At 58.6% G+C, this 23,517-nt stretch overlaps 2 protein-coding genes across 3 annotated transcripts; both read right to left on the bottom strand.

Moving 5' to 3' along the window:
• Window positions 1-427: 427 nt before the first annotated feature.
• Window positions 428-14,142, bottom strand: DDR2 (discoidin domain receptor tyrosine kinase 2). The gene is made up of 17 exons (XM_064664397.1): window positions 13,423-14,142; window positions 9,752-9,849; window positions 7,823-7,925; window positions 7,470-7,701; window positions 7,239-7,386; window positions 6,984-7,089; window positions 6,437-6,620; window positions 6,122-6,365; window positions 5,936-5,998; window positions 5,692-5,822; window positions 4,982-5,192; window positions 4,278-4,501; window positions 4,026-4,162; window positions 3,443-3,634; window positions 3,071-3,299; window positions 2,388-2,537; window positions 428-1,927 (listed from the first exon to the last, which is right to left on the bottom strand). Exons 2-17 carry the CDS (start codon window positions 9,837-9,839, stop codon window positions 1,790-1,792), a joined length of 2,580 nt encoding a protein of 859 aa, XP_064520467.1. The 5' UTR covers window positions 9,840-9,849; window positions 13,423-14,142; the 3' UTR covers window positions 428-1,789.
• Window positions 14,143-15,574: 1,432 nt separating this feature from the next.
• UAP1 (UDP-N-acetylglucosamine pyrophosphorylase 1) lies at window positions 15,575-23,225 on the bottom strand. 2 transcript variants are annotated; one of them, XM_064664404.1, is made up of 10 exons: window positions 22,916-23,225; window positions 22,635-22,839; window positions 21,821-21,996; window positions 21,384-21,556; window positions 20,020-20,213; window positions 19,518-19,661; window positions 18,917-19,105; window positions 18,401-18,448; window positions 16,395-16,461; window positions 15,575-16,143 (listed from the first exon to the last, which is right to left on the bottom strand). In XM_064664404.1, exons 1-10 carry the CDS (start codon window positions 23,208-23,210, stop codon window positions 16,051-16,053), a joined length of 1,584 nt encoding a protein of 527 aa, XP_064520474.1. In that variant the 5' UTR covers window positions 23,211-23,225; the 3' UTR covers window positions 15,575-16,050. The 2 variants fall into 2 exon arrangements, with proteins under 2 accessions (XP_064520474.1, XP_064520475.1); XM_064664405.1 differs by lacking the exon at window positions 18,401-18,448.
• Between the last annotated feature and the right edge of the window lie 292 nt (window positions 23,226-23,517).

Genomic DNA, 23,517 nt, shown 5'->3' with positions numbered 1-23,517 from the left:
CCTGTCCTCGTCTTCGACACACTCGGCAAGGATGAGACCTCCTCTGCCACAGCCAGCAGGAGCACACGTGGGGAGATCAGCCAGTCCCTCTTCAGAGCACAGCCCACCATCCCTTCCCTCCCCTCTCCCAGACCCACTGTCCTGCCTCAATCCCTGCTGGTGGAGTTTCCTGACATGGATGCTGAGCCTCAGAGCAGCCTCCCTGCCACCCGAGGAGATGGACAACTGGTGTGGCTCAGCCAGCCAGTCTCTTGAGCGTCCTTCCTCCATCCCTTAGGCTGTTACCTGTGTGCACTCCCCAGGCTCTTCCCACCCCACATCCCAGGGCGCAGAGTGCAGCCCCAAAGCCCCCCACTCCTGGGGGTGCCCATGGAGGAGGTGAGCTGAGCTGCCCTCAGAGGTGCCGCAAGCAAACCATGCAACCAGATTCACACACCAAATGTCTCTTCAGCGGGTTTGCCCCTACATATAGGGGGCATCTACTGAATATATACATGCCTTAGCAATGGAATACTGGGAACTGTGCCACGCGTGACTGATGGTGCTGAACTAATGCATACAAAAGTATGGAGGGGTCCATGTGCCCTCTAAGTACAAAGTCCCTCCTGTCCAGCTGCAGGAGGGTCCAATTTTGGGGCGTAGCCAGTAACCTGCCAGGGCTCCTGGAGGCACATGGCTTTGGCACCTGCCCAGTTTGCTCACAATGCTGCCGGATCCGGGAGGATGGATTGGTGCCACGCTGCTGTGGGAGGCTCAGGGTGGCAGAGTCCAGCCAGGTACATCAGCTGAACTGTGATCCCAGGCTGAGAGCCAGGGAGAGCTGGAGCGCCCTGCTCCATGCCCACAGGCTGTAGCAAGCATGGGCATCGGGCAGCAGCCAATGAAGCTCTGCTATGTGCCTTCCTCTCCTGACAGGTGAAGATATGGGTTAACCCTGGGAGAGGAGGACCTGGAGATTTCCCCATGGAAGTGAAAGGTGCTGACATCCTGCTGCCAGTTGCCACGCATCACCCCATAGGGTATCCAAAATGCATTTCATGGGCAATTGAGCTGCTCTGGAGTGGCTGTGGTCCATGAGGGGATGTCCCCTCGGTGATGCCTGCTCCTTCCTGGCTGATACAGAACAGCCATGGCTGAGCATGCTGCCTGCTCCAGCAGCAGGGTGAGGTGCTGGGAGTGGTTCAGGCTTCTCCCTGTGCAACTGGGGTCTGGCGGCCAGCAGTGACGGCGCTTCTGGCCTCTCCATGAGCCATGTCCAAAGTCCCAAATGTCCAGAGAGTGTTTCTTTTCACCCTGTAATTGCACAGCCCACTGAGAGCTGGTGGCAGCTCCCAGCTCCTCCTCAAACAGGTAGTGGCTGCTGGTCGGTCCCTGCTCCAGCAGGCACATATCCGCACACATCCCTTCCCCAGGCACCTACCCTCTGTGTGGGCTGAGAGCTTCCTCACAGAGAAAGTCCAGCTGCCCTTTCTCCCCTCCAGTCGGGGAAGAGAAGCCGCTCTGTCCTGGTCCTTGTCACCAAGAACATGCTGCGTCAATAAATAACCCTCATCCCAGCCCGCGCTGCTCCCGGGCCCAGGTCTGCAAGCAAGCGGGAGGTCTGAGTCGTCCCACGTCGTGGCTCTCTTTGCTGTCCTTGGGGTTCTCCTCTGAGGCTTCACTGTACAATGAGAACAAGACCAGCTGCCCGGGGTTTATTGCTGAGTCCAAGTGAAGTGGCTTCAGTTTGCATATGGGGCTCCTCTGGGGGCGGGGAGGGATGGGGACCTGGCTTGGGAGAAGCCAAGGATCATTCTTCGCTGGCTGACTCCTGGAGAAGGCGATGGATGTCCTGGAAGGAGGGACGATCCTTGGTGTCCCGTCTCCAGCAGCTGAGCATTAGCTTATAGACTCTGTCAGGGCACAGTGCAGGCTGGGGAAGGTAGGTCTGCAAAACAAACAGCAGAGATGGCAAAGGGAAAGAGTTACTGCCACAGAAATGAACATGTAAACTGCGCCTGGAGAGCCCCATTTCTCGGGGAGCCCCATCTTTCCATGCCCCAGGGTGGGGGGCTGTGCCACTGTGTGCCCAGGGGCGAGGGGACCTCCAGAAGGCACAGTGAGAGGCCTGGGGACACCTGCTTCTGCCTCCCAGCCTGGCTGAGTGCTGAAGCAGAGTCAGCAAGCAAGTCGTGGCTTGGACTGTGTAAAGTTCAGAGCTTGCCATGCCAGGCCCTTCACCAGGGCTCCTTTCCAGAGGAGTTCCCATCCCATAACTGCCCCAAGCTCCCTATCTTGTCACCTTGAAGTCTCTCCCCAGGTCTCTGATGTTCCAGGCACAGTACTGCCTGTCCCATCCCATCCCATCCCGTCCCGTCCCGTCCCATCCCATCCCATCCCATCCCTACCTGCCGGCCCTGGTCCCGGAAAAACTCGCCGGTGTTTTCAATGACCTGCTCGTCAGACATCTGGGAATAGGGCTGTTCCCGGCAGAGTGTGAAGGTCTCCCACAGTGTCACACCAAACGCCCACACATCACTGGCTGTTGTGAACTTGCCCTGGCCAGAGGGAGCAGAGTAGGGGTCAGGCATGGGCATTACCCCATCCTGCTCCATAAGCCCTAGGTCAGAGTTCAAAACCGCTTTCTGGTTGCTTCAGTTTCCAGATGTGGGCCTAGAGGGGTGTGTGGTCCCACAGACCTGCTTTCTGCCTGGGGCCAGAGCCTGGTGAGCTCCAGGTTTGGCTGGCAGTGACTGCTCTGAGGGCTGGGGCTTGCCTAGGACCCAGCTACCTTCAAAGGCAAAAAGCAACCCTGCTCCATCTTCCAGGTCTGACCATGGCCAGGAGAAAATGTCAGACATCCTGCTTAAAGGATGTCCTACCCTGGGACATCAAAAATGACCATAGTCTCCCCAGCCCACTATGAAAAGCTGCTACCACTCTTGCTTTTCACATGCTTCACCCCAAATCTGGACTGCAGGGAGCAAAGATCTCCCCATCCCTTCTGCATCCCCCCAGCCCAAGGAAACAAGACAGTGGGAATCCCCAGAGGCGTGTCAGTGTCTGTCAGAGGAACCCAGCCCCTGTGTACCAGCAGGATGCTCTCCCAGGACATCCAGCGGATGGGGAGCACCGCCCGCCCCTGGATGCGGTAGTAGTCCCCGCTGTAGAGATTCCTGCTCATGCCAAAGTCGGCAATCTTGATGGTGTACTGCTTCCCCACCAGGCAGTTGCGCGTGGCCAGGTCTCGGTGCACGAAGTTGAGGGAGGAGAGGTACCTCATGCCGGAGGCTATTTGGGTGGCCATGAAACGCAGGTCACTGCCGGGAGGACAAGGGAGGGCTGAGGCGCTGGGAAGGATGGCAGCCAGGGGGTACACAGCTCCGAGCAGGGTGTCCCCCAGCCAGGCAGGGTGCTGGGAGCAAGCAGCCCTGCCCAGCCCTGCCCATCCCAGCAGCACTACCTGACGGTGGGCGCGTGGCCGGCGGGGGGGCCGCCTGCCTGCTGGCGGGACAGGAACTGGTTGAGGTCTCCATTCTCCATGTACTCAGTGATCATGCACAGCGGGTCATCCGTGATGCACACTGCCAGCAACCGGATGATGTTTGGGTCCTTCAGCCGCGACATGATCTTGATTTCCTTCAGAAAATCATTCCTTTCCGGAACAGAAACCACACGGATCGGATAGACAGACCCAGAGGGGCACAGAGGTGTGCTCAGACTGGCCAAGCGTGCCACCCACCCACCCAAAGCTCGTGGGACTGGGACTCCCCTGGGACTGGAGGCCATGAGGAGGAGCTCAGGGCTGATCCACACCTGGCTGCAGGGGAGCCTTGGCAGGTAAACAGGCACTGGGGAGCTGCTTAGGATCAAGAATCCTGACACTTGACAGCCCAGAATCCCCAGAGAGCTCAGACGTGGGGTCCTTGCAGCTGCACTGAGTGCCTGGCTGCTGGAGGCAGGGATGCTTTCCGAGCTTCCCAGGTCTCCTGGTGCAGCTCTACGTGGGGGGCAATGCCGGGTGTGTGCACCGCCCAGCCCTGTACCTGGCATTCTTATTGGCGTCTGCTCGCAGCATCTTCACAGCCACCAGCACGGGGCGGTCAGAGCTGCCATCCAAGCCCTCCAGGGCAAAGTCCTTCCCTGTGAACTTCTCCATCCCCTCCACCTCACAGAGATGAACCTGGGGGAGCAAGAGGCAGCCATTACCTCTGCTGATTAACAGTGTCCCTCAGCCCCTGGGAGCTGGGAAGAGCTTTGCCTGAGCCCTGCTCAGAGCAGGTCCAGTCCCCACTCACCTCCCCAAACTGGCCTTCCCCCAGCTTCTCCTTGAAGGTCAGGAGCTTCCTGGGGAACTCCTCGACGGCCACATCCTTGCCGGAGAGCAGGTCCATGGTGAGGGCTGGCACCGAGTAGGTGTTGCTGCCCGTCACGCCCTGCAGGTTCACGATGTCGGCCTCAGCATAGTGCGGGACGCCCTCTGGGACGCTGGCCTGGGACGGCTTCACAGGGCCACTGCAGCCTGGAGGGACACAGCGGGGCCAGCCCTGCCATGGGTGTCCTGCCCTGCACCCTCTGCTGCCTGGGGGCTGCTCCCACTCCAGCTGCTGGCTTCTCCATCCCTGTCCTCCCCAGAGCCCCCGCACTGCCCCGGCACAGCTGGGTTCCTGCAAGAATCACAGGCTGCTCGACTCCTTCCCAGTCACTGACAAACACACTGATCGAGCCCTGAGCACCAGAGGAGAAGGGATCAGTGCCCGACCTCCAGATCACTCAGAAAGAGATACCAGAGCATCCAAAGGATGCTAGTGGACATCAGTGATGGCTCTCGGTCACAGGCTTTTTGTGACCTCCACATGGGATGCACAGGAGCTTTGTCGACCTCTCCCCTCCGTGCCAAAATGTTTGGAGATTGGCCAAAAGCTGGGGCTGGGGAGAGGGGCTGCAGCAGCCTCAGTGCGTGGTAGATGGCTCTGAGCATGCAGGATTTCCTGGCTCTCACCTGTGTCCTCCTCCCCGGAGGTGAACTCGGGCAGCTTGCGGATCAGGCGGGAGGGCTCCTGGTAGTCAGGTCCCAGGGGGAATATGCGGTCGTAGGTGGAGCTGGACTCCTGCTCGCTGGAGGAGGAGGAGCGGTTGTGGTTGAACATGCTGGATTCGCTGGGCAGGGAGAGGCTGACGGTCATTTCGTCATCCAGCATCCTCCGTGATGCCTGTGAGAGGGGGGAAGGGAGCAGAGAGATGGGGTCCTCCACAGCATGGGCAGGATGGGGTCTCTTGTGTTCCATGGTGTCAGTGCTGCACCCAAACCTCTTCTCTGGTGCCCTGTCCCAGGGATTCAGCACCCACCTAGGTTTGTCCTCATGTTTCCCCCTTCTCTTTTCTGCCTCTATGGAGGAGAGTTTTGCTCCATCGCTTCTGTGACTGCCCTTGGTTAGGTGGCAGCTGTGGTGAGACCCCCCCAGGCTCCTCTTGCCCAGATCAGCTTCAGGACAGAGGGATGGACAAGCAGTCAGGCCCCAAAGTGACCACCCTGCTCAATTAAATCCCCTTGCTTGAGAGATGGGTGCAAATCGCAACCTTCCTGAGGAGGAGAGGGGAGCATCAGCCCTTACATGGAGTCTGCTTTCTCTGTACTGAGCTTCCAGAAGAACCTGCCTAGGATGAGTCTGCTGCCCTGGAGCACCTCAGCAGCACCCCGTGTTTGCCCACCTTCTCCAGCATCTTCTGCCAGAACTGCCGCCACAGGATGATGACAATGATGGCCACCAGGATGAAGATGATCGCCACGAGGCACCCGATCAGGATGCGTGTGTTGCTGTCATCTACCTTGAGCGTGGGGTCTGGCAGGAGAAGGGTACAGCAAGAGCTGGTCATACTGGCATGTTGGGAGACCCCCTGCCCCCCCCCGAGCATCCCCCACCCATCACAGGGCGACACACTTTCGATGCCTTACCGTAAGTGGTGGGGACCACGGGTGCCTCGGCGGGGGGCACTGAGTTGTTGTACATGGCTGCATCTGGCAAGGGAGCAGAGGAGAGCATCAGGGTGGGGGGTTGGGGTGCCCCACAGCCCCACTCTCTCCTTAACCCCCCCCCTCCCAGTAGGGGCTGGTCCCCATGGGACTCATGGCAATGGGTACCTGACTGGAAGGTGATCTCACTGAACATCATCCAGGTGTCAGCGAAGTAGTACTGGCACTTGATGGCACTGGCCATGCGGTGGAGCAGGGGCACGGTGACGAAGCGGGCGCTGGGGTTCACGTCATCCACAACCAGCACCGAGGAGATGGTGCTGGGCTCCCACTCGCTGGCATCGGCGCGGAAGTAGCACTGCACCTCCTTGAAGATCTTCACCCCTTTGGCGAACATGTTGTTGCAGTGGACCTGCGGGTCAGCCTGTCAGTGCGGCCACAGAGGGGGACGGGGGCAGGTGACAGGGCAGGGGGTGTGCAGACCTTCATGGCAGTGAAGTTCCTGATGCGGTCAAATTCGAAGGTGATCTCCACGTAGCCACCAGTGGTGCTCTCGTTGCGCCAGCCCACGTAGTCATAGCCCGGCCAGACATGGTACTCGTGGGTCTGTGTGAAGTCGTCCAGCCCCGACACCCCGTCCGTCAGCTGGCCCAGGCCCTCTGTCATGCTGGCACATGTGAAGGGGGAAGGGAGTGTGACTCTTGCCAACCCCACAAACCTGCCACCACCCAGCACTCCCCCAGCAGCTCTTCACAGCCCCTGGGACACTCAGGAAGGGGTTTAGTTATTGATGTTCTCTCTGGAAAAGGCTGTGGGGTGCTGAAGGTGAGGTGCAGCTTGCGTAAATCCAAGGGGTGCTTGCCCCATCATACTGTCCCCCTGGTGATGTGCATCCTCCCCAAGCTGGCCATGTCCCCCACTTCAGGGAGACTCCAAGCATTTGCTTTGCTGAAGATCAGCACATCAGCCTGACAATGCAGGGAAGAAGCAGCCCCAACCCCTCCCGCCCGGTGTGGTACCCAGTCCTCACCTGTACCCGAACGCCCCATCGTACACCGAGTCGTTCAGGTAGATGACGGTGCCCCCGGGAAGGATGAGCTGCTGCCCGGCTGGTGCGTTGTAGGACACCAGCCCATCTGCAGGGAGGGGAGGGTGAGTAGGTGGACACCCTGCCAATACCAAAGCCCTGCCAGCCCCCAGAGGGACAGACAGACCCCACTGGGATGGCCAGCCCCTTCACTGGGCTCTGGGGACAGAGGAACAAGCACAAGACTGCACCACCCACCCAGCCAGACGCAGCCGTACAGCTCCACCCGCAGGCAGACGCTCATGGAGTGGTCAGTGACGGGGATGAATCGGACAAAGCGGGCAATGAGGGGCGGCTCCAGGTCCTTGAGGACAATGTCATAGGGGTTGGTGTTTCCATCCAGCACCTGGGGAGAGAGAAGCATGGTAGAGATGGGCAGGAGGAGCCTCCTCACTAACCACCCAGTGCAGCACTCACCCGCCTCCTCACCTGCTTCCCGTGCCGGTTCCTCCAAGAGATCCAGCGGGTGCCGTCTCGACTGTAGTTGATCTTATACATGGGGGCAAACTCATTGCCATGGCCCTCGGCGTGGCGCCCCTGGGTGCCCACCAGCGTGATGAAGTGCAGGGCGTGCAGGTCAATCTGCAGAAACTCCTTCAGGTCATTTGGCTCCACGGCAGTCTCAGGGCACCAGGCTCCATCACCATCCTCCGAGTCCAGCCTGTGAACACACAGTGGAGGAGCTGTTTGCAGGAAGCCAAAGCCAGCCCCATGTCCCTCTTCTCCCCTCCGTGGCAGCCCAGACCCTGCCATGGCTGTTGCAGGAGGGTCCCCACACTCACCGGCCGTACTTGGCAGCTGTGGAGTCGGACCACTGGCTAGAGGCTGAGATGTCCTCGTCAGGGATGTGCCCGCCCGACATTCCCAAGGGGTACCGACACACCGCTGTAACAAGACCAGCAGGACACTGAGCAGGCACTTCCCCAGCCCAGATACGTGTTGAGAATGGCATGAGCTGGGGCACATCCACCACACGGCTGGCACTGCAGCCCCGGCACAGCACTCCCCATCCCCCTGGCTTACAGAGAGGACAAAGCAGGATGGTGTGGTCCTGCCAACGCAACACCTGCCTGAGCAAACGGAGCTGCTGGCCAGAAGTGGATGCCAGCCCAGCTCAAAGCGAAGCAGGAGCAAGGGGAGGCAGTGCTCCAGGGGCTAATAGGCACACCAGGCCCTGTCCCTGGAGATCCTGTCAGTCCTGCTGGCAGGCACCTCGGCTGCGGTAGAGAGCCTGTGAGCTGGCACCACTATCCACGTGCTCCTTGTTCTGGGGGAACCCCGAAAGCTCACTCCAGAGGCCACTCGTCCAAAAAACTCACCTGCAGCAACTGTGCCATGCTGCCCTGCTGCTCCCCCCACCTGCCTTGGGGAACAAGTGACAAAGGCAAGCACTCGCCTTCCATGCTGATCCCTCAGTTCCCATCACCAGCTCTGCTCCCACCCTGGCTGTGAGTGGAAAAGTACCCGGTGTGGCAGGCAGGCTGCGTCCCCGAGTGGCAGCCGGCTCCCCCCCGGCACCACATCCACGCTGCTTCCCAGGAGTTATTTTTTCACGCCTGGCTGCCAAGAGCACTGCTGAAAGGCCGGCTTGTTTGGCTGTGTTTACTGTCTGGCCGCTGGCTCCAGCCCACTGCACTCCCTCCACACACCACCCCGAGCAAACACCCGCACCGGGGAGGCAGGGACCAGCAGGATGCTGTGCCCAAGCCGCCTCCTACCCCCACGGCCTCCGGTTCTCCTGGTGCTGCACCAGCAAAGAACGTGCATCCCAGCGTGCTGCCATCCCCAGGACCATGCTCTGCATCAGACAGAGGGATGAGTGCATCTTCATCATGAGCACTGGCACAGTGGGAGCACCTCTTGTCTCCAGCTCTCCCACTTGTGATGCTCTGCAGAGCACAGCTCCCACTGAATTCTCATTTAATTCTTGCCGAACATGGAGCCAGCTCAGCTCCTTTGCCCAAGGTAATAAAAATCCTGGCCAGGCAAAACCAGTGCTGCCAGGCCTAGATGTCTGCAGGAGAAACAGGATTGCCTCCCTAAGTAAGCACTATGAAGCCTCTGGGGAAGACTCAGCGACCCCTTCCCATAGATGGAAGAAGAGTTTGAAGGGATTTGTTACAGGGATGACCCTGGGAAACCCTGGCATGCTGAAGGAGCCTGGGCTGTGTTCATCCCTGCAACACAGGATAGGGCTGAGCCCTGCAGAAACAGCCACCTAAACACACTTCTCCCACTGACAGCCAGCACAGTGTTGTGGTTTCGAAGTAGAAGCCAGGCACCCAGTCAAGCCACTTCACTAAAGCCAGCCTTGGTTTGCTGCAAAACCACCAAAGAAAGCACAACACAGCAGCAGAAAACAATGCCCCGGCACCTGGCAGCCTCAAAACTGAGTGGGGCCAACGAGCCCCCAATAGGGAAGAGCCCCACCCAGAACCCAGGGTTCCAGCTGCAGTGCTTTGCCTGTTCCCCAGTGTCCCACTAACTGATGGGGGTAGGACAGCACCCGTGGCACACAGAGGGAGCTCTCTGGGTCACTGCCGGTGGCCAAGCCATATGCAGGACAGCAGTGTGCCCAGGCAGGTGCAGGCTTGGGGGGCCATCACATACTGCTCCCAGAGATGATGGAGATGAGCCCAAACTTGGACATCCTGGCAGGAGCACAGACCAGGGAAATGCCCCTCATGGCGCCCACAGCCTGTCTCACTTACCAGGGTTGACCTGGGCTCTTGCAGCCTGCGGGACGTGCAGCAGCAGCAGCAGTGGCAGCAGCAGAGCTGGTCTGGGGGTGGCCGGCATGTCGGCAGTCCTGTGGAAACAGAGACAGGGCTCATCACACTGAGGCAGCTGAGCCACGTGGAAATGTCAGCCCTGCTTGGGGCAGCCAGCTGAGAACGGGAGCACTTCCCCTGCATGAGTCCCATCTCGGCCCGGAGGAGGCGCAGAGCCCCAGACCTCAGATATGTGATGGTGGTCAAAGGGGTCCCGGTGTCCCATCCCCTCCACCACCATCCCTGGGAGCCATGGTACGCCAAACCCCTGGAGCTGGCCACATATAGTGGCCACAGGACCCACATAAGCCTCCCAGGGCTCTGCTCTGAGCCACACGAACCTCCCTGGGCTCTGCTTGGGGCCACTGCCATCCGGCTCCAGCGCCAGGCAGAAAGGCTCCGGCTGGGCCGCCCACCCTTGGGCGGCTTTGAAAGCAAGAATTTGCACAACCCCATCATATAAGACAATAATAGCACGTTTCAACAGGCGGTTTCCCTGCCTGCTGGCTCTGGAGAGAGGAAAGCAGATACTCGCCCGAGATTTACAGCGTATTTATTGTGACAGCTCCCTGTGGCAGAGTGGATCTCAGGGACATGCATGACAGAGAAAGGTGTGACAGAGGGCATGGGAGCCAGCTTATACCCACTGCCTCGAGGGGAGCATGGGATGGAGCTGGAGGAGACTGGGGTCCTGGCAATGGGGCTCAGGCTGCATCAAGGGGAGAAAAAGTGCCAGTGCTGGCAGGGCTCCTCCTCGGAGGGTACAGCCCACAGTGGGATCCCCCCAGGACGTGCCTGCCTTTGTGTCAGTGCTTTCACCACAGTCATCAACCTGGCTCTGGCCAGCTGCCAGGAGTCCCCAGAGCCCGAGAAGTTCCCACTGCACCCACACACCTCTGGGGAACCACCACGGGGCTTGGCACCACACCAGGGGATGCACCAGGGACACCCTTATATGCCACCAGCCCTGCCCTAGGCTTCCTGGGCTTCTGCCCCTCCTCTTATTTGCCAAGGGGGCATTTCACAGAAGCACCAGATGCAGATTAGTCTTCTTTTTATTAAACAAGGCTATTTTAATCTAATTTACATGCACGTTAAACTTCAGAGAACAACTTACTAACCTGAGGGTTAAAGGGACCATAGCTCCTGGCCAAGTGGGACCTGGCTGCTGGGATAAATCCCACCCAAGCCCACTGCAACAGCAATGTCTGGGCTGGGCTGGCACATCCTCAAGGCCAGCCCAGCACCAGTGATCCCGCAGGTGGGTGCTTGGTTGTGTTCTTGCATCCGCCCCACACAGGGTCCCACAACCTTGTCCCCACCACCAAGAAAAACCTAAACCCAACCCAAACCATCTGCCACACATCAGATGCCTTTATCCCACAAAGTACAGCTGGGAGGTGCTGGATATGATTCCCTGGTCACTGCCAAAGCCAGGGTTTGGCAGAGCAGGAGCAAGACAGGGGTTTGCTGAGACCATGCCAGCACCCAAGGGGAGTGTAAAACCCCAGAAGCTGCCACCTGCGTCCTACTAGAGGCTCTTTGCACCCCACAGCATACTGCTGGATTCCTGGGGGACTCTGCTAAACACCACGAGCTCTGCAGTAGGCACAAATAAACACCTGCACTTGGAGTGATTCTTCCCCTTTTTTCATTTTTTTTTAATTTTTTTTTTTTTAAAGAATAATATGTTGTTGCTTTTTTTTCAGCTGGTAAATTTTAGCTAGTTGCAACTAACTCAGCTGCAACTGGGAATTTCAGCTGCATTGCCGAGAGGTACGCAGGAGGCTCCTGTGTTTGATGATGGCCAGTTCCCCCAAAATTAAAATCTCAATTTCCTTCTGCATTCCAAAAAATATCCAGGGATATTTTTTTCCCCACTATTCTTTCAGGCTGAGTAAACTCTTTAAGCATCAGGAGACCAGATGCTGCAATCTCCTGCAGGAAATGCATTTACATTTAGTCTAATATAGGGAAATCAAATATAGGGAAGTGGTCATCACTCCTCAGGGGAGTGGGGCTGGGGGACACTGGGGAGACAGTGGCTCAGGTGCTGAGGCTGGGGGCTCAGGGACACGTGGTCAAACTGGCCCAGTAGTACTGGCAACACAGCTGGAAATCATTTCTGTTCCACCAGCCCTGCAAAAGGGGTGGCTTTGCAACGTTTTGACAGAAAATGTTTGCTGAAAATTTTCAATCACTGGAAATTTTTAGTACAGAGAGTTTTTGGAGCTCCTCCCTGGCATCGCCTGGGCTTTGAGTTTCCCTTGGCCACTGCTTTTTTTTGTTTTGTTTTCCCTTTTTATTTCCCTTCTTTCTTATACTACTGAAATAACCAGGGAGAATTACCAGGGGAAAAAGTAAATCCACATTTGTTAAGAGACAGACCCCATCTGACCTGTGGTTCCTCTTGCCCTCCACCCATGCCAGCTGGTGAGATCCCCAGCTCGCTTCCCAGGTGGGCACTGCTCCCCATGCTGGCACTGGAGGAGCATCAACCATGGAGAGGGGCTGGATAGCAGCAGGTCCTGGACATGGGTCTACAAGGACTGCCAGGGCTCCCATTGCAACTCCCCATCCTTGCATGGGGCTGGGGCTCCCCTCCTGCTGGGATGGCAGGGCACGCCAGGGCCATGCTCTAGGGAATGCCCTTCCTGGAGCAGCAGTCTGGCCCAAGACATGCAGTGTGTGGGTAAGGGGGTTCAGGATCCCCACCCCAGCTGGCACTACAGCCCCCAGCATGCTGTGCCACCGGCACAGCCTTGGCAGGAGCACAGCGCAGCATGACGGGACCCGTAGTCCTCCTCCCTTCCAAAAATAACACTTTAGACCTTCTCCGGGCTGGATGCAGCCCCACTTTCTTCAGCAGCGAGCGCCTCCCCAGCCACGGGCTGCCTAGCTCAGCCCGGGGCATCGCAGCCGTCCAGGGTGCGAGGAGCAACCGGCACATCCCCGTGGCTGCCAGCTGCCCTACGGAGACCTGCCAGGAGCACAGCCCATGGACAGGGGGCCTGGGGACACGGCGCTGTGGATGCTGCTGCAGCAAACACTCCCCGCCAGCCGAAAACTTCCATCCCTCCTCCACGGTCTGCGCCACGGCGCACGGCACTGCCCCGCCACAGCGCAGGGTCCACAGCATCGCTCCGACACGACGCGGGCTCGGGAAGCCACAAGTGAGTTACCAGCACCAGGACGGGGCACGACGCTCAAAAGTACCAGAGCAGTGGCCCTGTGTCCCCTCCCTGGTGTGACCTGGTGCCTGGCTGGGGGACAGCAGGGCCTCTCTGGCTGGCCAGCGCTGCCGCCGGCTCTGCCAACAGACACATAGGCGGGAGCTGAGGAGGGACACCAGGAAATGCTGGCCCGGCACGAAGCACGGGGGGAAACACTGGCAGTGGGGGGACAACTGGTGAGAAGTGGCCAAAAGTTACGTCCCAAAGCGGAAACACCGCCCTGCTTCTGCCCCAGCCCCTTACCAGGTAGACCCACACCCCAGCCCCTCTGCCGAGGCTCCGCCGCAGAGCACAGCTCGCCCCACATCCCACCAAAATCCCAAACCTACGAGGGGCACACGCCTCTCCAGCCTCTCCACGTACCCAAGAGCAACTCACCGGAGCGGGGAGGCGGCGGCAGGCGGGTGGGCTCCTCGCCCCTCGCCTGGGCCGGGGGAGCCAGGCGAGGAGCGAACTTCCCCGGGCTGATGCAAGATGCCTCTGGGAGCGTTTTTGCATTCTGCGGATTCCTGGGAGCCGTCCAGAAATCCCACAATCCTACATCTTGCACATTTGGTTTCAATTAGGGAGCGGAGAGGGGGAGCCAGTCAGCAATCCGGGCTGGCTTTTCGGCGGAGGTTATTTTCCTCGGCCCGAGGGAATGTGCGCAAAGCTATAATTTACAGCAAAACCCATTCATAGCGCAAGAGAAAAAATAAAAAGATCCGCGTGGCCGGCAGGGGAACTTAAAGCAATAGGCAGCGTTTTGCTTTCCGGCACTCGCCCCCGCGGCTGCAGAATGGCACGTGTGTCCAGGACCCTCCTCCTGCACCGTGGGTCCACGGGGGAGACACCCCCAAAATGTGGGCAGTGGAGACACTCCATAAGACCCCATCACTGTCCCAGAAGGACCCACATGGACTATCCCTCTCCGGGCCCCTGGTGGGAAGGGTATCAGACTCCTGCGCGGGCACGCACGGCCAGGACACCGGCTGGAGTGGCGACCTGCCTGGCACACGGCATGGAATCGGCGCTCCAACTCCCCGAGCTCCACGCTGAGGTGGCGGTTTTACATCATTTCCAGGCACTAGCTTGGCACTGCAGCCATTGACTATGCAACGCAGCAAGAAGAAAATAATAATAAAGGGCTCGCATTAATTTTTGTGCAATAGCAAAAACCACAATTAAAAAAAAAATTGAAAAGCAACTTTTTTTTTTTTCAGACTAGTGTTTTGGCTGTATTTTGTGCCACTGCCACACTGTGGGAGGGAAGCATCACGCCTGGCAGCAGGCCAGTAGCTCCCTAAAAAGCTCTCCTGTCTTGCAGGACACCCCACAGCTCCAGGGCTGCAGGCTTGCTCCTAAACACAACCTCCTCGCCATACTCCCAGCCTGTCTGCTCTCCAGACAGACCAACTGAGTCACAGGCAGGGTGAGCCATCCACTGCCCACAGCAGATTCTGGTGACCCTCACCACTGCTACCAGAGGGGCTGCAGTGCCAGCTGAGCCAGGGGTGCCCAGAGTTAGGGCACAGCTGCCTCCAGGTTGGCAGGGAGGGCAGGCAGGGAACGGGTGAGAGCAGTGCCTGCAGGGCTCTGTAGTGTGCCCCCTCGTGCTGCCCCAGATCAGCTGGCAGGGAGAAGCACAGGCTGCCCTATGTGCACATCCACAGAAATGCCAGCCAGCTCTGCTCTGCTCCGCTCCCCTCCTGCTACCTGGAATCAGTACTCAAATAACTTGGCAGCAGCCAGTGCTGCGCTGCTCTGTCCCAGGACCCAACGCAAAGGTGGTGGTCTGCAGAGCCAGAAGCCAAAGCCTCGGCCACACACAGCCCAGACAGCCAGTGCAGAGCCACCAGCAGGCACAGCGCCAGCCGGGACCCCCCGCGTGGCCCTGGCTTCCCAGGCACACTGCCTGGGAAACTGAGTGCTTGGCTGAGCCTAGGATGCCCAACAGCCACCTTAGCACTCACAGGACTCGGTGACTTCCCCTGGGGGAGAGAGGTTTGGGTCCCATTCGCAGCCCTGCAAGGGAAAATCCCTCTCCAGGTAGCCAGGGGGCAGTGGGAGGCAGTGACCAACCACACCGGGGCTGTGATGGGACCGGATCAGGAGAGGAGCTGGCCAAGCTCCTTTTCCCAAACAGGAGATGAGGCAGCACAGCTGCTCTGCCCGGGGGCATCAGGACGCCACACTCCACAGCAGTGTGCTGTGGAAGGAGCCCTCTCAGGAAAAGCAGAGGGCACACAGCGCTGCTGGAGAGCTCCATGCCAGGCTGGCTTCACCCTGAGCACTCCGGCAGCCCAGCACACCTGCCTGTTCATACCTGCTCAAGGCTTGCCACTGTCGGCAGGAATACAAGAGGAAAGTGCAACTCTCAGCTTCCTCCAGAAATGCCCCAAACAAGCACTGCAGGCCAGAGGACCTGCCTGCAGCCACCCCAGGCAGCAACCCCTGCTGCACTGGCAGCGCACGTGGTATGATACAGTCAGCTCTCTACTCCATGAGCAGAGCCTCTGTGGAAAGTCATCGTCACTCAAACACCACCAGATGACAAACAGGAGGGACTTAGAGTTTAATTGGGTGCTTCCAGTTGTGCAACGTAGAAAGGATGACCAAAAGGAGGGACATGGGCAATGATAAGGACCCTATTAAAAAAAAATAGTCATGTAGATTTAAGAAAAATAAAAATTCAAGATTGATCCCAGCCCCGTACCATAAAAATCCTCTCTCTGCATGTACAATGAGTACTACTATATACATGTTTAAAAATAAATGCCCACAGCCTGGAGTGCAAAGAGCAGCACGCTATAGCTGTGCTTCTTGGCAGGGGAATCCATAAAGTGTTTGGTTTTTAAATTAAAATATAAATAGAAGCATACAACGTGCTGAGAACCAAGTGGGCCACATCCTCCCCTGCACAGGGCTGGAGTGAGCAGGACCAGCCCCAACCAGTCACAGCTATAAACCTTCATGTGTCTGAGTTCCTGGTGGGATGGACAGCCCTGCTTGGGCACCCTGCTGCCACTACATCCCATTCTTCACCAGCTCGTGGATCCCATCCTCGTCAATAATCAGAGGTGCACGAAACTCTCGGTCCTTCACGTACTTTTCCAGACCCTACAGGAAGACAAAGTGGCTCATTAGGAACACACCACACGTCATCTGCTCTGCTGATCCACTGAGCTGCTCACAGGTGGCTCTGGTCCCCTCCTGGGCTAGCAGCTTGGGGGACACTGTCTCAAAAAGCCCCACAGTGAATTCAAGTCACACTTCTGTGGCTTATCCCCTCACGTGTGTGCCCTGCCAGCCCCTCCACCTGTCTAGTCCATCTGCAAGGACCTCTTCAGCTCTGGAGAGTCAGTACTCACTTCTCCTCCATAGGACACGAGGGGAGAAATTTCACACTGGATTGGCAGGTCGTTTGCATCCTTCAAGCTGCAGAGAAAAAGCCAGGAGAGTTAGTTACACCCCACTAGGGGACATGGACGGCGCCCAAGATCTTGCTGATGCCAGGTGGGGGGTCAGCACAGAGCTGCCACCAGCACAGAGCTGCCCTGGGTTAGTCAAGCCTTGCGTGCTCTCCACAGAGGTGCAAGTGAAAGTTTAGATACCAGCAGCGACTGAAAGGGAAGAGAGCTTTAGATGTGGGTTTCATGATGCCTTTCCATGTGTGCAACTACGGCAGTGCCTGTGTCCCCAGCCCCCCTATTTTTGATGCTGCATGCAAACTCCTTCCTCCTCCTCCTCCTGCACCCTTGGGGTGATGGCAGATGCACTCACACAACACCTTCCCATTTGCTGGTTATAACTGGTCTTTCTTTCAGCCCTCTCCTGCTTAAAGCACAACCTGAGGACGGAGGGTAAGCCTGTCTGCTCGCTCAGAAATGCTCCCTGCAGCACTGTTTGCTCCTCCTGCCTTTGCCTCTTAGATCAACTGTTTCAGCTCCTTTGTTCTGCCTGTGTGCTGGCACTGGTGAGCAAAACATCAGAACACACCAGTACTGGCCACTGCAGCAGCACTGCTGGGCAGGGGGCTGTGTGGGGGCCTCAAGGCTGCTCCTGCTGTCACTAGCCTTCGTAGGACCCCCTCCCAGATAGTCCCCAGATCCAGCTGGTGTATAAGTCTGGATAGGGGGTGCATCCACGTGGAGCCAACAAGGAGCCACAGCAGCACCCCAAGGTGCCTCTTCCCAGCCACTCACCATGGCAGCCAGGCAGCCGTGGCAGGATGTCATCCATGACAATGCTCCCTTCACTTTGGTTAAAGCTCATCCCTGCTGCCACACACTCACTCAGCACCTCTCCTGTCTCAGCTGTAAATAAAACTCACCCATCCTAACCCAGCCCTCATACTTGTGTTTGCCTTGGGAGTTAGATTCCAGATAATTGTTTAAAAAAAAAAAAAAAGAATTGACATCAACTGGCAATGAAGAGTAAATGTAGGATAAAGTGCATCCTTCTTCCTGTGTTATAACTAGTGTGATGGCCCAGTCATAAGCCTGTAAACACTTGGAGTCTGGAATTAAAACGGAGATCCTAGGAATATCTCACCAGAAAGTACTATAAGATACAACTTCTGAAGCGGGGGAAGGTAACAAGCTTGCTTAGAGCTGGTGAATGACTCGCAGACCAAGTCCCAGACACCCCACCTGCCCCGTGCCTACAGAACATGTTGCTGTTAACAGAAGTGTTAAAGCTCTCCCGTGTATTCCTGTAAGCTTTCAGGCGCTGAGCCAGGGGCTTTTCCTGGTGTCATGGTCTGGATGTACCAACCTTAAGAGCTGAAGTCACACAAAGCACAGCTGGCCGCTGTGCTGTGATTCACACATGCTACATCAAAGCCTGCTTGACGTTAACTCAACGCTTTCAATCCCGTTTCCATCTGCCTGGATGCCTGGCGGACATCGGGAGACAGCAGCCATCTCCAGCACTGGGACCGGACGGGACCAGTCCAGCCTGTGCTGTGCCATGGTGTGATTAAGAGGGGGGTGTCATCAAAGGGACGTGCCAGCATGTTTCCCAACAACATCCCACCTGTGGGGTGTCCTTTGGGGGCCGTGGGCAGTCAGCATCAGGCTGCTGCCACCCCGCATCCGCACCAGCAGCACAAGCCCCATCCAGTCACCCCCGCTGGCTGCCCCTGCGGAAAGGAGCCTAGGAGGGAGCAGACGCTGCCTACTGCCCGCCACCATGAGAAGCAGCATCCACGGGGACGAGCTGTGGGACGTGCCCCGCTCCCAGCATGCGGCCCAGAGCCCCCCAGCCCCGTTAGTGGCTGTGGGCACCTGTCCCAGCGCGCACCCACAGCCTGGCCTACAGCCCATTAGTTCCTAAGCACAGCCCCGCCACCATGCAAGCTGCACGGTATAGTTACTTGTCTTTGACATCTGCTGGCGTGGCAGCGGACCTTCCGTTTGGGATGCTACATGGGAATAGACAAGGGTTAGCGAGGCAGGGAAAAAACACAGCAGAGCAAGTCTGGGCTTTGCTGATCTCCAAAGAGGGGTTGTGGGGAGGGTCTGTGGTCAAGGGATGCCCTGACTCCAGCCTGGCTGCTGTATGGATCTGCTGGTGTGCTTGGGCTTTAGGGAGCCACCTCCTCCCTGCAGAGGCAACCTTCGCTGTACCTCTGGGAGTCTGGCAGGATTTGGTTCAGAGGTGCTGAATCAAGAAGGAAAGCTGCTGCTGAGTGAGCAAGCACTGCTCCTGTGGCCACCACTCAGCTCGCATCCAGCTCTGCCCCATGGACCATCCAGGAGAAAGGCCCCATAGCTGGTCACTTCAGTGACACTGTTATCAGGAGCAGTGAAATGCAGAAGGGCTGGGGACTGCCTCGTGCCTTATATCCAGCCCAAAAAAGGATGCAGGAGTGCCAGGAGCAGCAACTCACCGAGGGATGGCAGGGATGCGTGTGCCGTTTTCGTCCACAAAGTGCCCCCCTGCATTGAGAACCCAGCAGTGGTGCAGGGACATCAAGGCATGTCGGGCTGTGGTGGGGTTGTCCTTGCCATTCTGGCTGTCTGCGTTCTTCAGGGGAGAGAACTCGTCCTCACGCAGCACTTCGTACACCACAAACTTCCTTAGGGGGAAACAGAGCATGGGAGGGTCAGGTTTGGAAATCGTGGCTGCTTCATCACTTCTCCCCTGCCAGGGTGGCTGAGCTGGGGCCATGGCCCTCCCACAGCCCACACCCATGGGCTGTTTTTTACAGTCATGAAGGAGGGAAGGGAGGGCCTGGGCTGTAGAGTCAGCAGATGTTCTTCTGGCCCAGAAGCAGGGCTCAGCCAAGCAAGAAGCACACAGCGCCTGTCCCTCCTGCTGCTCATCTCCAAGCACAACCATCCACTGCTGCGGCAAAGCACAGGAGCTGGCATCTTATCCTGGTATCAGGGCATCACCAGTGGGCACACCCCTGGCACCACCCCGGAGGCTCTCAGAGCTGCCCAAGGCAGAGCCAACAGCCTCTGCCCCGTGGAGAGAAAAGGACATACTTGGAAAACTGGAAGATGTCAAAGACGAATTTTTCCATCTTAATCCCGTTGGGCTTCTCGGGTTGGATTAACTGCCCTGTAGTGATGTCCACATGTGGGATCTTCTTCTCAGCTACATGGTGCTGCAGTTGTGGTTCATAAGTGCTGCAACAGGCCAAGAAAGAGATGTCACTTGCCTGAGCAAGCCACGTCTCCATCTCAGACACTGCTGCAGCAGGAGAGCCTCTCTGAGGCACAGGCTGCTCATCCCCATGGCAGCCAGGAGAGGACGGCTCTACACGCCTGCACTCTGGAAGCTGCATCTAGCTATGGCCAGGAGAAATCTTATCTCAAGGAAGAGACTGTGTGGAGAGGCAAGGGTCAGGCCACATGTGCAGAGGCTGGATATCAGGGGCCTCATATCAGCACACCTGCAAACAGCTGGAGCTTAGCCAACAGAAAGCAAGGTACAGTCAACTCCACTTGGCACCAGGACTCCAGCAGCACCCTAGCAGGCCCTTACTTGACTACATCTTTCAGGAAGGCAGTGGTGAAGTAGTGATTGGCGATGTTGCCCGCGTTGAAGAGCAGCCGCCCGTCCGGGCCCCGTTTCTGGGCAGTGGCCAGGGAGATCTCGCTGTACTCCACCACCTGGTACACACCATCCACTCGGCACACCACACCCACCGGCTCCGTGGGGTTGGTCTTCTCCACCACCTGCCCAAGGGAAGGACTGTCAGAGAGACACTCAAAGCCCAGCACTTCAAATATACTCCCTCGTACCCAGCATCCCCTGCCAAGGCTTTTTGCTGTGCTGGGATAGTGCAGGGATAGGGATGCTGGAGCCCTCCCCTCTCAGGTACTTCTGGCAATGGGGACTAGAGGAGGTTGATGGCAGAACTGGGTGACAGGGTGTCAGACACACCCAGAGGGTGCTGGCAGGATCTGGCACCAAGCCCATGTGCAGCTGGCAGAGGGCATGGATATTTTTAGCCAGCTTGCTGTACACAACCAAGAGGCTGCTGGCTCAGCAGAGCCATCCCCCTACACTTGACCTCCCTCCTCTTCCTAACAACCCACATACCTCCATCTGGGCACAGGACTACCCCAGCAAATCCCTACCCATCACTGTCACCACAGTGGGGTGGCATGCAGGGACAAAGGGCATTCTGCTTATTTCCTCTTTCTCTCGTGCAAGCCAGGAGGAGGAACTGCTTTCCCTTTCTCAGCTTGCTCTCTGAAAGCTTCAGACCCAGTAAGTCCTCTTGTCTGTTTGCCAGAGCCAAGCCCAATGTAAACAAAAACAGCCTCTTTGGCTGTTAAGCCAGTCTTTAGGTAAAGCTTGGAGTATGCAATGTCCTACCCACAACACATAGGGCTGGGTTCAGTGTGTCAGCTGCACCCACCAGATCCTGGTCCGGTGGCCCAGGATGTCACTCCTGGGGACAGCTGGCAGCCTATGGCAAGGATCTTGTCCACCTGTGCTACCCACAGCCACCTGGAAAACAGCTGCCCAGCATCCAGGTGTGAACCAGGGAGCTCCACAGGACTCCCTAGGAGCCTCTTGTCCCCAGGCACTAAGGGACCTCTGAGCCCTGGGCCTGTCAGTGCCACATTCCTGTGCAAGACAGGAGAGGAACGGCACCAGGCAGGGCTCAGTGATGCCCCACATCCCCCACAGTGCCAAGGGCAGGCAGGACTACCCAAGGGGCAGGTAGGACTGGCAACATGTGCTACTTCACCACTATGCTCCTGGTGCTTAGCTATCCCTTCTGAATGTGGTGAACCAGAAAACAAAGGATGAGGAATCAGGGAAGACAGGCAAGGAGCAGGACAGACCCCACTCGGCTCCAGGGAAGCAGTGCCTGCCAGCCCCCAAAACCGTACCTTAGCCCCACAGTCTGCTCCCTTCTCCAAGCAGAACCCAATGAACCTGGGGTCAGCCACCTTCACCAGGATGTTGTCCACGCAGTACACATGGACGCTCTGCACACCCCTCCGCTCCATGTCCTCCACGATGCCGTGTGCCCCCAGGGCCCGGTACAGGCCCCCATTGCCATCTGCAAAGAGAACAAACTGTTGGGGCTGCAGCAACATCCAGCAGTCCCATCAGCCACCCACGCTCATCCTCCTTCCCCATGGAGATGGTGTGGAGGGTCGTCAGCCCAGCCATACCCCACCCTGGTCCTCCCTGCCAAGACAGACACCTCTCAGCCTGCATCACCCGTCAGCCACGTCACACTGCAAGACTCCAGCTCCAAAAGCTTGTCCTCAGCACCACACCTCACCCCTGTGTGCCTCTCCCATCAGCTCCCACCACTAACCTGGTGCCATAGCAATCTTGCCCTTCTCCTCCAACAGGATTTTCCCATCGAACCCCAGGGCAGGCAGCATGCCCTGCTGGAAGAAGATGATGTTTTCCTTCTTCAAGCCAAAATAACAATGCTTCTGGAAGAATTCCTTGGTGGACTCCATAGTGCGGCCACTTGTCATGATGTACCTGTTGCAGAGCAGGAGACCCCCAATGAGCAGGGAGGAGAGGCAGGGTCTCCCACCCCTCATCCCAAATGTAGGGAACAGCCCTCTCCACGTTTAGGAGGATCTGACCTGCTGTCAGATGGTGGCTTGCCACCACTTTGGCAAGCCAATGAAGAGCTCTTCCTTGCAACATGTATCTCCAAAACCATAAAACACGCTGCACAGTGCAGGGGACACCCGCAGCAGCTTCTTCCTTGACACCAACCTCCTGCTCACAGCACCACAGCTGCCCCTTGCTGCCTAGACCCCTGCTTTGCATGGCTGCTGTCCCATATGGGGACATGACAGACCTTCCCAAGGGCCACGGGGCTGAGTTTGACAACGTGGGACCTGTCAGTGCCACTCACTGAGCCTGGAACCACTAACTCCAAAGGGATATGCCCATAGCAATAGCACTGGTATCAAGAGGGGCTGCGCCAACCCATTGTTCCTGGGCGGCCAAGGGGCTCTGCATCAGCCCAGGGGCTGGGAAGGGGAACTGCACCAATCCGGGGGATCTCGGGCTGCCGACACCCACAGGGCTACACCAGCCCATCAGCGCCAACGGGATCCTGCCGACACCTCCCCGTTCCCCAGAGGCCACCCGGGGCCAGAGCTCACCAGGGGATATGGCAGGGGGTGCCGTGCTGCTCCTCCGCCAGCTGCTGCAGCCGCCGCAGGCGCTGGGCCTGGAGGTGGAAGAGGGTCTTGCGGGAGGGCAGCCCCACGTCGCACATGCCCTTGGGGTAGGGGACGCCGAGGCGGGTGCCCTGCCCGCCGGCCAGCAGCAGCGCGGCCACACGGCTGCCCGCGATCTCCGCCAGCCCTGGGGGAGCACACACGCGTGGGGCCGGCGGCTCCGGCACCGCGCCGCGCCGGGCCCCGCCGCCCCCGCCACCTACCGCGGCTCTCCCAGCGCGGCACCAGCCCGCGGTCGCGGCTGGCGCTGCCCAGCACGTCCCGCGGCACCGGCTCCATCCGCGCGTCAAGCGCCGCCGCCGCTTCGCCGCCGCCGTCCCCGCGGGCGCGGCGGAAGAAGCGGTTGATCTCGGCCACGTCCATGCCGCGCAGCTCGGCCGCCAGCGCCCGGCGGGCCGCGTCGCCCAGCTCCTGCCAGAAGCGCAGCACATGGCCCTGCCCGCCCGCCTCCAGCCGCTCCCGCAGCGCCGCCGCCTCCATGCCGTCCGTGGCCTCCATCCCGCCCGCCGCCGCCGCGGGGCCGACGCGCCCCCGCCGGCATTTTATAGCTCCACGCCGCCGCCGCGCCGCCAATGGCCGCGCCCCGCGCCACGTGGTGCCCGCCGCCCGCCCAATAGGCGCCGGGGGAGGGGGCAGGACGGCCCGACCCCCTCGCGGCGCCGCCGCCAATGGGAGCGGCCGCCGCGGGGGCGCGCGCCGGAGGCTGCCATGGCAACGCGCGCCACGTCAGCGCACGGCCCCGGCTGGGCCGGAGGGGAGGGGCCCGTAAGGAAAAAACCCAAATCCACCCGAAAATCCGCGTGCG

This window comes from Pseudopipra pipra, chromosome 9 (assembly GCF_036250125.1).
Source record: "Pseudopipra pipra isolate bDixPip1 chromosome 9, bDixPip1.hap1, whole genome shotgun sequence".
In the NCBI taxonomy this organism is placed as follows: Eukaryota; Metazoa; Chordata; class Aves; order Passeriformes; family Pipridae; genus Pseudopipra; species Pseudopipra pipra.
The sequence above is the reverse complement of the archived record's forward strand: the minus strand, read 5'-3'. Positions and strand labels throughout refer to the sequence as shown.